Raw genomic sequence first — 14666 nt, 5'->3', positions numbered from 1 at the left:
AATGGTTCACCTCAATTCTGGAACAAGAGAAGAAGACCGCCTGTCTGTCTGGCATGAGCCGAGCTCGCTTTGAAGTGTTTGTTGTCTGACCACCCCCCACTGCTGGAACCGATGAGTCTGTCCCTTGAGAACCTGAGGCCAGAACAGACACCACCTTGGGGCTCACCGGGGCCAATCCCAATCCACCGCCCCCCCCGCTGCCCCTCGTTCTGTTGACAGGAAAAGCAGAAAAAGATCAGTGAAAGACAGTACAGTAGCTGTTTATAAAGATCTAAACGGGGTGTTTTTGTAACAGAGCCTATTTTCAATTATTTAAGTATCAATTACTCCTTTTGTGGACAAGACAGGCTCCTCACAACTGCTACCTTACAGTCAAAATACTGACAATTGGCACTTTTACACCAGGGCACCCCCAGAGAGAGAAGGAGAAAGACATCAGCAACTCAAGCGAAAAGGCCAGTTTTTAAGGAAGTGGAAACAATTATCTAAAATTTGACTTCATTATGGAGACCGGCTCTCCTCAACCCCACGAATCAAAAATTCAGTACGGAGCACTTTCGATGTGCGACGTTCAGTCAAAGAGGTGGCTCCGTACGTGGGACAGGAGCCTAGAGAAACGGACGAGTAAGGACATGTGATCTTCCCACTACCCCAATACACACCCCACACAGCAACTCCAACAGGGAGAACAGGGGGTGTGGTCTGCCCAGTCCAGCCCAGCTGCTCAAAAATTACTGTCAATAACATATTCCATTTCCATTCGAGCTGCAGAAACAAAATGCTCAGAGACTGCAAAGAACGCGGCTGGCACCCAGCTCCGCTTTCTGATCCGTCCGGCACCTTCACCGGAAGATCAACCTTTCCTCATGGCGGTGAGACTCTGCCAATTAGCCCGGGTCCTCCCAGACCTTATGATCAGTCTGCTCAGGGTTCGTCCCCACCTCGGCACCCCGCCACTCGCCCAAACTGTCCAGATTCTTCCACCTGAACTGCCTCCTTCACTGTCCCAGCCCCGAGCTCCCCTTCTCTCCCCAACACCCTCCAGCCAGTGCCGGGCTGTGGTCTCCTCTTGACCTTACCGTACGCCTCTCTTCATCTACACACGTGCTGCCCTTGCCCATCAACAAGACCATGCATTCCATAAGGAGAGGGGCTCTGCTTCTGTACAGAGCAGAGCTCTCCGATGACTCTCACACCCTATTTCTGTACTCAGAAACACTCGATAAATATTTGACTTGACACAAAGGGCAAACCTAAAATGGGGAAAGAGCAAAGAGGAATTTTTCAATACCCACACCAAGCCCGGTTACATCACCACCTCTGTCCAGAATGTACTTCTGACCACAGGCAGCTGAGATAAACAGTGCTGGGTCTCCTACCTTTGGACCGGGCAGGTGCTGTCCTTCTGAGCCCGAGGCTGTCCACTCTCCTAAGGAGAGCGCCAATGCCACTGTCCTGACATAATCCCACGGCATCCACGGCTTCCAAAATCCTTTCAGGTACATTAATAACTGATCTTATGCTCACGGTGACCCCAGGGGCCGGGGCCGTGGATTCCTAGTTCCGGAGCTTACACTGAGGACAACCGAGTCACAGAATGGAGATACAAATTAAACAGATCTGACCTCACAAAGACAACCTCCTCCCTCCAGCCCCTCCAGAGATGTGGAAACCAGGTGGGTAACTGTTCCAGCTCAGGGCCAGTGGAGTCCTACATCAGAATCCTGGCAGTGCAGAGGGACAGGGCGGCTACACCCCAGAGTCACTGTGGAACCACCTAGCGCGGTGTGGAGGCTGAGTTCCAGAATCGGACCATCCGTGTTCAAGTCCCAGCTCCAGTGAACCATCATTCTGTGTCTAGTGTGCTAGACACATGAGGGGCCCCACCTCCTCATCATTGACAGAGGGATAATCAAAATACTCTCCCCCCCCCCCCCCCAGGGTTTAGAGGCTCAAGAGAAAGAATGCACGTGAATGCCTGGCGATGCCTTGTGTGTGGTGGGAACCCCACGAATGCCAGTCACTACTTTTCAGGCCCAAGACTCAAATCTCAAAGCAGAGGCTGCTATCCTTTCAGGAATCAGAGATCCTTCTGGGAACCCGATGAAAGCTACAGCCCCTCCCTCAAGAAACATGCCCACGTAATTTTGCAGGCAGTTTCAGGAGACTGTGAACCTTCTGAAGCCCATACGTGAATACCATATTAAGAATTCCCATAACCGAGAGAGACAATTTCACAGTTCTAGGCCCTACTATCCCTCACTGGCGTTCCAGGTCAGAGAAGGCACACACGAGTGTGGGTGTGGAAAGAGAGAGACACAGACTGATGCTCCACGTACCTTCCCTACAATCAGAGAAAGGAAACCAGTTTGTCCTACAAATTCTAACTCACTGCCATCTTGGGCCTCTACCCCAGCTTCTTCATTTGACTCTTAGGTACCAAATCATGAGCTTCTGGGACAGCGCCACAAACTGGAAACAGAGCGTCCCCCTTCTCCCCACCACCCCCCTCAGTCAGGGGGAGAGGAGAGTGGGTGGCATTAAATAAAAGGTAACCGCACCATCCAGTCACAGCTGCTGACAGAAACCCACACCAGCTCCTGCCCAGGACCTGGCAGGGAGGGAAAAGACGCGCTCTCAGTTAAAGCCACAAGAGCAGGGCCGGCTCTTCTAACCCCGGCCCTCCCATGGGGAATACAACCTCCAAGCTCAGACCCACAGTCAACCGGACTTGCAACTACAAAAACCACAAAACCAGCTAGAGCATTTTGCCGAAGGCGGCTCTTTTTTTCCCAGGCTCCAAAACTGGCCAGGAAGGCGATCTCAGTTCAAACCCGCATTCCTTTGGGGTGTCCCTGAGAGGGGCAGCTCACATCTGGTTTGCAGACAGGAATCTGAGCGAGGGCACTGTGGCTCCTTCCCCGAGGAGCTGGGAGGAGGGTTCAGGGGTCCCAGCCCCGGCCCCACACGAGGAGTTCCTCGGGGTCTTCCCGGCGCCGGTTCTATACAGGGAGGCTCAAAGAACACGGGAGGGAGAAGCAGGGAGGAGCAAAGGGACAGCCCGCCGCCCGGGGCTCTTCCGGCTTTCTCCGTCTCCTCTGCACAACCCCCGAGCCTTCCCCACCACCCGGTGTCCTCATCAAAGGTTCACTCACAGGGCGTGTGCACACCCGGGACACCATTCGGGGAGACCCCAGCGTGACAGCCTCCGTGGAACCCATGTCGTTACCACAAGACTGTGTCAAAACAAACAGCACACTCTGCAAATCACATTTCCAGACTACAGAGAATGGGCCCCGAGCAGGGCTCACGGCCACGAGACAGCATGAAGGACACAAATCTCAAATGAGAAAAATCAAACTGAAACGGTCCGGAATGTGGGCAGGATTTCACGCGCAAGGCCGCCGACTGCCGCACTTTCCAGCAACAGAGGCAAACGGCCACCAGCAGGGTTTCGTTCTGGGTTATTTACATGGCAAAACACAGGAGCCTGTTAACAAGAATAAGGTTGAGCTAAAAGTACATGTGTATTTGGTTAAAGAGAAAACTAAAAAAACCTTCCTACTTGCACAGCATCTCCATTTCTCCACAGAGAACATCACCTTAGAAAGGCCATACAATTGTGCGCCAACCTGGGGGCTCCGGGGACAGAGGTGCTGGGCGTGGCCCTGAGATGGGCCCCAGGGGAGCCACGCAGAGAGAACAGGTCACAGCGCGGGAGGCTCGGTGACACGCTCCTCTGGTCCTGAGGGCTCCTGCAAAGAACTCCGGGCGGCACCCTCTGTCTCAACAGCGGCTTCCCCAGCTAATCCGCATCCTCACGGCTCACTGTTCAAGCTAATCAAGGCCTCTGAAGAGTCAGTCCACACCACGTTTCTTTTCCTCCCAGGAGGACTACGCCCAAACCTCCTGAGAAACATAACACTTGACTTTAGGCACCTATCCCACCCCTGGGAAGAAGACACCCTGATCTCTCCCTTTTGTCAAACTCCCACCAGGAAAGTCATTGCGCAAGCCATCCAGCCCTCTGGCCTCCAATGCCCGCCCTGACCCAGATCTTGCCGGCCTCTGGAATCGTACTACGTTTAATAGCCGAGACCCCAAAAGACAACTCCCCACACACAAGCTCTTGTTCTTCTACCCAGCACACACACCGACTTCCACTCAACCTTTAGGGCTATTCACGTTCAACCTTTAAATCCATTAAGGGTTCCAACCCCTTGACCGCCTGCCTTCTCCAGGCTGGCCAGCCCCTGACACAGGACTCGGCCAGGAGCACCCGTCTGTCACGGCAACAATACCCACCCCCCCAGTCCCTCTAACCTATCCCCTGCACCAGTCACTCAGCCCGTCATCCACACTCAGCCCTAGCTGAGAGTGGCCGTCTGGCCTTCTCCTCTCTGCCCTCCAGGCTGCCAACTGCCGCCAGACACGGCCACACAGTCACAAAGCCGACACCATAATGGTCACCATCTTGGGCTGAGCCCTCACTGCTGTCACACAGACTTGCTCTTCTCCTCAGTCACTGCACCCCACTGCCACAGCACATCCTGACACTTGTCACACTGCCTCATCATACCTCTGCTAATGCCCTTGTCCTCAATCCCATCCTAACTCTTGAAAACGGAACTGTTCCCAACCCCCTTCCTACCACCTTCAGGCGGCTGGATTTAGAGCTGTCCCCACTGCATACCTGCCGTCTTCAACCCACACCCTCTCCAATAATAATAAAAATAACAGTAGCTGCAACTTACCACATGCTTACTCACACACCAGCCCAGTGCCTCGTACTATGCATCTATCACCTCACTCAACCTTCACTGCAGCCCCACACGGTGTTTGTAAAGTGCCCAGTGACATGCGGGTCAACCAAGGCTTTGGGCCGAAATCCTGTCATACCTGAGCGGCAAAGCCAGAGTCGGAACTCACGTCTGATCCCAGCACCTTATCACTGCTACCCTGCTGCATGAGCCTCCCTCTCATCCAGAGATCTACCCGATCAACAGCAGTACTCAGATCAGCACCAACCTTTTCTTCGGAAAGGGAGGGAATCTTCTCAACTCTCTCCATCTCCATATGGCAAGTAACCGCCTTATCTTTCCTCCTGCTTCTCTTTCTGGTCAAGACTCTTGACAGGGCAACCTCCATGTTGCACCACAGCCCTCCGGGTCACACCCCTCAGCCGGGAACTGGTCTTGGGGCTGGCTCCTCCTCTCTGGAAGGAGCTCCTCCTTGGCTGTGAGCTGCCCAGAGCATTCTCCAGCCTCAGGCTGACTCCTCTGGGCTCCTCGGGCAGGGGAGGGGGGCGTCCAACCAGGACTTCTAAGAAGCTGCATTTTCTTTATTCTCCTCTCAACCCCTTGACTCTCCCTGGTCCCCCTTCCCGGGAGCACTTGGCCTTTTTTTTTTTTTTTTTTTTTTGGTTTATTTTGAGAGAGAGAGTGCGTGCTCTCAAACATGAGTGGGGGAGGGGAGAAGGAAGGAGGGGAGGGAGGGAGGGAGGGAGGGAGGGAGAGAGGAAGAGAAAGAGAGAAAGAGAGAGAGAGAGAGAGAAAGAAAGAGAAAGAATCCCCAGCAGGCCCCACGCTGTCAACACAGAGCCCAACATGAGGCTCAGTCTTATGAGCCATGAGATCACGATCTAAACTGAAATCAAGAGTTGGATGCTTAACCAACTGAGCTTCCGAGGTGCCCTGGGAGCACTTTGCTTTTGCTTTCAAGTCTTAGTGGCTTCTCAGGGATCCACCCGCCACACGCCTCTCCTGCACACTACACAGTAGCCAACTCCAAATCACCCACTTTGGGCTCTCACCTGGCCCCCAGGTTACAGATGTGCATTTCTAATTTCCTTTCTAGGCTTATCTCCCTGTAACCACACGAAGGGCCCTCAAACCCAGCAGGAATAAAACTGAACTTATCTTCACTGCTCCCCACCCGCCAAACACACAGCTACTGTCAGAACGTACATCTCTATCCAGGTGCCAGGAGACACATCAGAATCGCCCTCGAGGACCCCCCTGTCCCCCTATCACAGAGCCAGGTGGTAATGGCATCCCCCGCATGCTGCCCCCAGGATCTCTGTAAACCAGCAACCCTCACCCAGGCTCTTCAGGGCACAATGACTCTCTAGTATCTTTGCCTGTAAGTGGTCGCCACTAGGTGATAAGATTTTTTTTTTTTTTTACTTGAACCTTCTAAAAAGCAGCCAAAAGTTCTTTTAGCATCACCAAAGTTATGGTCTTAACATGGAAATTCTCTCTCTAGATAACTGCTGACTTTGGAATAAAAGCCAACTCCCTCAACGTGGTCTTTAATCTTCACTGGCTCCCGCTCCATCATCCACTACTTCTATCTCCATCTTCCACTACCAAACACCACTGTGCAACCTGCACTGAGGCCACACTGCACGGCTTGCCACTCCCAGAACCACTGTGCACTATGACATGTGCACAAGCATTCCTTCCTTGCTCTGCTTCACAGGCCTCCAGTCTTCAAAGCTCAGTCCCAATGCCTTCCCTTCCTATAGGAAAAGGCAGAGGTTAAAAGTCTGGGTTGCGATCAGACAGAGCTCAAATCCCAGCTCTGCCGTCATGAGCAGTGTTATGTGGATACGAATTCCATAAGGTGCAGCCTCAGTTTCCCCATCTGCAAAACAGAATGCAAGTAAACTCAGAAGTCACTTTGAGGCTTAAAAATAAAGTGTCTAAAATGTAAACGGATTAACCTTCACAATCAGAAGAAACAAAAGTTGCTGCATGGGTAAAACAACAAGACCCAACTATATGCTGTCTACAAAAGGCCCGCTTTAACATATAAGCACACGTATAAGCTGAAAGTGAAGATACTCCGTGCAAATGGGAACCAAAAGAGAGTAGGAGTGACTAAACTTCCATCAAACAAGAGACTAAGTCCAACAAGACTTTAAGGTCACAAGAGACAGGGCTCCACGCTAAGCCTGGAGTGGAGCCTGCTTAAGATATTCTCTCTCTCCCTCTCTCTCTGCCCCACTCACTCACACTCTCTCTCTCAAAAAAAAAAAAAAAAGAAGAAAACATTCTCTCCCTTCCTCCGCCCCCCTCCTCCGTTCATGCTCTAAATAAATAAAAATAAATAAATAAATGTTTTAAAGTCACAAGAGATAAAGAAGTTGATCATACAATGTAAGGTCAATTCAACAGAAAGATGTAACAATTATATATGCACTCACTCAGATCACCTAAATATATAAAGTAAACATCAACAGATCTGAAAAAAGAGCAATACAACAACAATTGAAGACTTCATACCCCACTTTCAACAATGGATAGAACATCCAGAAAGAAAATCAGTAAGGCAACAGAAGACTTGAACAACATAAACCAAATGGAACTCACAGACATCCAGAGCACATTTCACCCAACAGTAGAGGGGCACGCATTCTTCTTACTTGCACAGAGAACATTCTCCAGGATCACAAGGTTGGTCACAAGACACGTCTTAACAAGTTTAAGAAGGCTGAAATCACCTCAGCTACCTTTTCCAACCACAATGGAACAAAAGTAGGTATCAATAACTGCAAGAAAATGGGAAAATCTACAAACCGATGAAAATGAACACATCCTTGAACATACAAGGGGTCAAAGAAGAAATCAAAAGGGAAACTAGAAAATCTATAGACAAAAATGAAAATACAACATACCAAAACTTTTGCGACTGAGCAAAGGAGTACCAAGAAGGAATTTTATAGTGATAAGGACCTACATTCTTTCTACAAAAGAAGGGTCTCTAATAAACAGCTGAACTTTACACTTCAAGGAACTAGGAAAAGAAGAACTAAAATCCAAAGTTAGCAGAAGGAAATAAATAATAGGGTAGATACAAGTGAAACAGAAAAGCAAAAACCAACGGGAAAAAAAATCAACAGAAGAATCAGTTTTTTGAAAAGATAAACAAATGGCAAACCCTTAGATTAAGAAAAAAAGAGCAAAGACTCAAGTAAATAAAATCAGAAATGAAAACAGAGACATTCTAAGTGATGCCACAATTTGTTTTGTTTTTTTTTATTTTTATTTTTAATGTTTTATTTATTTTTGAGACAGAGAGAGACAGAACATGAACGGGGGAGGGGCAGAGAGAGAGGGAGACACAGAATCGGAAGCAGGCACCAGGCTCTGAGCCATCAGCCCAGAGCCCGACACGGGGCTCGAACTCACGGACCGCGAGATCGTGACCTGAGCTGAAGTCGGACGTTTAACCGACTGAGCCACCCAGGCGCCCCGAGTGATGCCACAATTTGTAAAAAAAAAAATAATAATAAGGTACTATTATGAACAGTTACATGCTAAATTGGACAACCTAGAAGAAATGGATAAATTCTACCAAGTCTGCATCAAGAATAGAGCTTGAACAGACCAATAACAAGTAAGGAGACTGAATCAGTAATCAAAAACCTCGAAACAAAGACCAGATGGCTTCACGATTAATTCACTGGTGAATTCTACCAAACATTTAAATGGCAAATACCAATCCTTAGACTTCCAAAAACATCAAAGAGAGAACACTTCCAAATTCATTTTATGAAACCAGTGTCACCCTGATACCAAAGCCAAACCATAAAGACACTACAAAAAAGAAAACTACAGGCCGATATCCCTAATGAACACGGCTGCAAAAATTATCAACAAATATTAGTAAACTAAATTCAACAATACATTAAAAGGTTCATATAACATGATCGAGTGGGATTTATCCCTGATATGCAAAGATGGCTCTATGTATGCAAATCAACTAACGTGATAAACCACATTAACAGAATAAAGAATAAAAATCACATGATTGTCTCAATAGACACAGAAAAAGCATCTGATACAATTCAATACTCTTCCACAATTAAAAACTCTCAACAAATTAAGTATAGAAGAAACTTAACACAATAAGGACATACATGAAAAGCCCACAGCTAACATCATCTTCAGGAATGATGGAAAACTGAAAGCTTTTCCTCTACAATTTGGAATCAAGCATGGATAGCCACTCTTTCCATTCCTATTCAGCATGGTACTGTAAATCCTAGCCAGAGAAATTAAGCATGAAAAAGAAATGAAACGAACCCAAACTGGAAAGGAAGAAGTAAAATTATCTTACTGCAGATGACCTGATCTTACACGTAGAAACCCTAAAGATATCACCCCCCAAACAAAAAAAACTACTGGAATAAATATTTTTAAAAGTTGCAGAACACAAACTCAACATACAAAAATCAGTTGCATTTCTGTGCACTAACAATAAGCTATCTGAATAAGAAATCAAGGAAATAATCCTATTTACAAAAGCATCCAAAAAAACCTAAAAACGTAAGAATAAACTTCACCAAGGAAGTGAAAGAACTGTATACTGAAAAGTATAAAACAATCATGAAAAACATCTTTAAAAGACACAAATAAACGGAAAGGCAGTCTACATTCATGGACTGAGAGAATTAATATTCTTAAAACGTCCAGACTACCCAAAGTAAACTACAGATTCAATGCAATCCCTATCAAACTACCAACGATATATTATTTTAATGTTTATTTATTTTATTTTTGAGAGAGAGAGAGCATGCAGCATGCGAGCAAGCACAAGCAGGAAGAGGCAGTGACAGGTGGAGACACAGAATCTTAAGCAAGCGGGCTCTAGGTTCTGAGCTGTCAGCACAGAGCCCGACGCGGGGCTCACACCCACGAACTGTGAGATCATGACCTGAGCCAAAGTTAGATGCTTAACCAACTGAGCCACCCAGGCGCCCCAAAATCCCAATGATTTTTTTTTTTTTTTTTTTTTTACAAAGTAACAGATACAGAAAAAACAATCCTAAAATTTATATGGAACTACAAAGGACTCAAAAAAGCCAAAGCAACTCTGACCAAGAACAATGCTGGAGGCATCAGAGTTCCTGATTTCAAAATATATCACAAAGCTACAGTAATCAAAAAGGCATGGTATTGCCACAAAAACCAATGGAACACAACAGAGAGCCCAGAAATAAACCCCTACAAGTCTGTTCAACAGACATACCACATACAAAAATCAACTCAAGGGGCGCCTGGGTGGCGCAGTCGGTTAAGCGTCCGACTTCAGCCAGGTCACGATCTTGCGGTCCGGGAGTTCGAGCCCCACGTCAGGCTCTGGGCTGATGGCTCAGAGCCTGGAGCCTGTTTCCGATTCTGTGTCTCCCTCTCTCTCTGCCCCTCCCCCGTTCATGCTCTGTCTCTCTCTGTCCCAAAAATAAATAAACGTTGAAAAAAAAAATTTAAAAAAAAACAAAAATCAACTCAAAATAGATTAAAGATAAACATAAGACCCTAAAACCATAAAAATTCTAGAAGAAAACATAGGGGAAAAGTTTCTTAGCATTGACAATGACTTATTGGATGGAGCACCAAAACAAGGGCAAAAGAAACAACAAAGTGAAAAGGCAATCCACAGAATGAGAGAAAATGTCTGCAATTCATATCTCTCATTAATACCCAAAATATGTAAAAACTCATACAACTCAACAGCAACAAACTAAAAATAATCCAATTAGAAGATGGGCAAAGGACCCGAACAGATACTTCTCCAAAGAAGAACCAGATATGTTCATACATTCATGTGAAAAAGGGCTCAACCACAATGAGTTAGGGGCACCTGGGTGGTTCAGTTGGCTGAGCATCCAACTTCAGCTCAGGTCATGATCTCCCAGGTTGTGGGTTTGAGCCCCGTGTCGGGCTCTGTGCTGACACCTCAGAACCTGGAGCCTGTTTCAGATTCTGTGTCTCCCTCTCTCTCTGCTCCTCCCCGACTCCCCCTCCCTCTCTCAAAAATAAACATTAAAATCTTAAAAAAAACAAAACAGGTTATCACCTCATGCTTGTTGGAACAGTTATTATAAAAAAAACAAAAAACAAAAGATAACAAGTATGGCTGAAAGTGTGGAGAAAAGGGAATCCTTATACACTGTTGGTGAGAATGTAAATTGATCCCACAATCCCACATAGGGTACATATCCACAGGAACTGAATACACTCCCACATTCATTTCAGTATTATTCACTATAACCAAGACATGAAAGCAACCTAAATGTCCAATGCAAGATAAATAAAGAAAATGTAGTATTTATATACATACAGTAGAGTATTATTAAGCCTTAAAAAAAAAAAAAAGGAAATGCTATCATTTGTGATATGGTTTAATAAGGAAGACAGCGTGCTAAGTGAAATAACACTTAATGAAAGATACAGAACAGACAGAGAAAAACAAATACTGCATAATTCCATTTATAGAAGGAATCTAAAATAGTCACACTCACAGAAGCAGAGAGAATGGTGGTTGCCAGAGTCTGGAAGGAAGGGGAAAGGTGGAAATGCTGGTAAAAGGGTACAAAGTTTCAGTTACGCAAGATGATTAAGTCCTACAAATCTACTATATGCCATAATGTCTGCACTATATACTTAAAAATTTGCTGGGGGTCTTCGGTGGCTCAGTCAGTTGAACACCCAACTTCCGCCCAGGTCATGATCTCACAGTTCATGGGTTCGAGCCCTGTGTCGGGCTCTCTGCTGACAGCTCAGAACCTGGAGCCTGCTTTGCATGCTGTGTCTTCCTCTGTCTCTACCCCTCCCCTGCTCATACTCTCTCAACAATAAATAAATGTTAAAAAAAAAATTTTTTTTTTAATTTGCTAAGATAATTACACTGGAATTTAAAAAATAATTTTTAAAAAAATTTGCTAAAAGAGTAGACCTATATCAAACGTTACCACAAAAAATTAAAAGTATAAAAATCTAAAAAAAGTGTAAAAATAAAAAAAAATCAAGAGGGCAGAAAGAAACTCTTGGAAGTAACGAATAGGTTTAAGGCACTATGCTACTGGTTTTGCAGGTATATACTAATCTCCAAACTCATCAAGCTGTACACATTAAATCCGTATAGCTTTTTGTACATAAATCATACATCGATAAAATGGTTTTTAATTAATTAATTATTTTTGAGAGAGACAGTATGAGTGACGGAGGGGCAGTGGGGGGGGGGGGGGGCAGAAGATCTGAAGTAGGCTCTGTGCTGACAGCAGTGAGCCAGATGCAGGTCTCAAACTTGTGAACCATGAGGTCATGACCTGAGCCAAAGTCAGATGCTCAACCGACTGAGCCACCGAGGTGCCCCAATAAAGTGGTTGTTTAAAAACAAAAGAAAAGCAAGTATACCCTTATATTATCACAGAGCATGCAAAGTAATCACTTAATAAACAGGTATTACTGGGGCACCTGGGGCGCTCAGTCGGTTAAGCGTCCAACTTCAGCTCAGGTCATGATCTCACCGTCCGTGGATTCAAGCCCCGTGTCAGGCTCTGTGCTGACAGCTCAGAGCCTGGTGCCTGTTTCAGATTCTGTGTCTTCCTCTCTCTCTGACCCTCCCCCATTCATGCTCTGTCTCTCTCTGTCTCAAAAATAAATAAATAAATAAATAAATAAATAAATAAATAAATAAATAAACAAACAAACAGGTATTATTCCTGCCCTCCTACATCCTCCAGACAAAATGTGCCATCCTGTATCTTAGCTCCCCCAACCTGCTGTGTACCTGTCTACGCCACTTTACACATTAGATTAGAATTACGTGTTTGCGTAGGTTTCCCCTCATCAGGGGTGTGTTGGTGGTCCCTAAACCAAAGCCCCCAGGAGAGCAGGACATACCCTGGAGTTGTTTGCTTGAGCGTGAACTAAAAAAGAACAACGAAGGAACCAGTCTAGTCATGGTGAGACGGATAATAAAACATCGTATCTCAGCCAACAATTAGCATTTTGCACTGCTAAGACTTCCCCAAGACTGCTGTCTAAAAGTAAATAACTCTGCGAAGAGGTAAACTGTCGGAAGTCATAAGTCATTCTTCCCTTCGAGAGGCAAGTCAAAGAACAGAAAGTTAAATCAAACAAAAGGATACGCAATTCCTCTAATACGTTTGATCTTCCCTGGATCCGTGAGCTGAACGGGCTTCAGGACCTTCCTCACAGGACAGGAGAAGAACACTTCTCCTCCTCCTCCGGGAGGCATTCCCCGTCGCACAACCTGCCCGGGCGGAAAGACAGAAGAGGTGACAATGCTGCGGAGCACGTGACCCTGACACCCAACCTGGCTGCTCTATGCCAAGGGGCTCTTCCTCGGGAGGCAGCAAGCTCTTTCGTACCCACCTTGTCAACCCCTTCAATGCCGACAGCACCTTAAGTTAGCACCAAGAGGGCACGTGCTGAGTGGTGACTCCGGGCCAGCACGTCCCCATCACAGTGAAGCCACTTCATCACGAGGGCCTGTCCCCTCATCCTAACTGTGAGCAACTAGCCCAGCTCATTGGCTCATCCCATTTCTCACCCGTCAGGAGCCCGCTTCTCCTCCTGTGCAATGAACTGATCTATCAAAACTCATTTTATTCAGTAAAAATGAAGTCATTTCCCCCGTTTTAAAACATTAACTTAAGAAATAGATGCTAAACAGCTTAAGATATCCAGTGTTACTGGTGTAACCCTGCTTAAACAGATGCTTAAATTACTTCTACTAGGTTTTGAAAACACTGAACATTCACAGGGGCATCCAGGTTGGGAGGCCCTGGAGACAAATTACATCTTGATGATTCGACCAGAGAGGGCGTGTGGCTAGAACCCTGACTCCACTGCTCACTAGTGGAGATGCCACGAGGAATAAGGGAAACGACGCGTGTGCAGCACTCACACCATCACCTACTGCACAGTAAGTGTGAGTAACTGGCCACTATGACTGTCATTACTCAAGAGTCCCTCTCCAGCTCCAAGTCTGTAACGTTGGGGCCATGACTCCCGTGGGTCTTCTCAATGGAGACGTTCGATGTGACACACACAGACACAATGAGTCACACGGCTCTTCCCATGAGTTCACAAGAGAATATGTTGTACACATATATGTACAGCCAACAAGGTACACGCATCCTTACCTTTAGCTCAAATGATTCACCGTCAATTCCAAACTGTTTCAACAGAGGGAGGGCTGTTGCCTTAAGAACATCAACCTGTGGAATTATTTCAGGAAAAAAAAAAAAGTTTAATTAAACCTTGAGAAGTGGGAAGAACAAAGAGCCCACAAGGCAGGATGAGGTTCAGCAACCGGGCAGACGATGTCGTCCTGCGAGGAGGAAGCACGCGGGCTTACAACTGAGGGCATGGGCCGGCTCTGCTCCCAAATAAGACTGCAATTTTACAAGCTGCTGGCTTCTCCGAGCCCCTCTTTCCTCACTTTATAACAGCATACATCTACCCTGTGAGTCATCGTGAGTATCACATGCATCACACAAAAAGCATCAAGAAATAGCTAGGCCCATCCAGAAAACAAACTGGGACTTCTGCTCATTCCTAGAGGCCTAAGCGTTACAGAAGAAAATATCAGCCTTTTTTATTATTCTTTTTCCAACATGGTTGTTTAGTGCTGAGAGCTGGTGGCAATCCAAGCCAAAGCAAACCAAATGAAGTCTGCAACCTGAGCAGGGGCTACCTGGGAGTCCTGCGGGTGCCACACAGGCAGTCACAGGAGGGGGTAGTCCACAAAGGGGTAGGCCGGGGGAGGTAGGCTTGGACTCAGGGAAGCCCCACAGTGCAATGACAATGCCCACAGTTGATGGCAGGGCTGTGCCGAGCATGGCTGTT

At 46.5% G+C, this 14666-nt stretch overlaps 1 protein-coding gene across 6 annotated transcripts in view; it reads right to left on the bottom strand.

Annotated features, from left to right (window-relative positions):
• The window catches only part of RCL1 (RNA terminal phosphate cyclase like 1), a 97950-nt gene that overhangs the window by 20294 nt on the left and 62990 nt on the right, over positions 1-14666 (bottom strand). For 5 of the 6 annotated variants that reach the window (XR_007146429.1, XM_047830822.1, XM_047830820.1 and 2 more), the window contains 2 exons: positions 13961-14035; positions 12941-13065 (listed from right to left, as the gene is read on the bottom strand). Coding sequence is in view for 5 of the 6 variants with exons in the window: in XM_047830822.1 (XP_047686778.1) it covers positions 12941-13065; positions 13961-14035 (200 nt within the window). In the remaining variant the exon portion in view is untranslated. Of the gene's footprint in view, positions 1-10; positions 1003-12940; positions 13066-13960; positions 14036-14666 lie in introns of those variants that run through there. The other variant, XM_047830824.1, reaches the window with a different exon arrangement.

Source organism: Prionailurus viverrinus, chromosome D4 (assembly GCF_022837055.1).
Source record: "Prionailurus viverrinus isolate Anna chromosome D4, UM_Priviv_1.0, whole genome shotgun sequence".
NCBI classification, from domain to species: Eukaryota; Metazoa; Chordata; class Mammalia; order Carnivora; family Felidae; genus Prionailurus; species Prionailurus viverrinus.
Note: the sequence above shows the minus strand (reverse complement) of the source record. Positions and strands in the feature narration are given on the sequence as shown.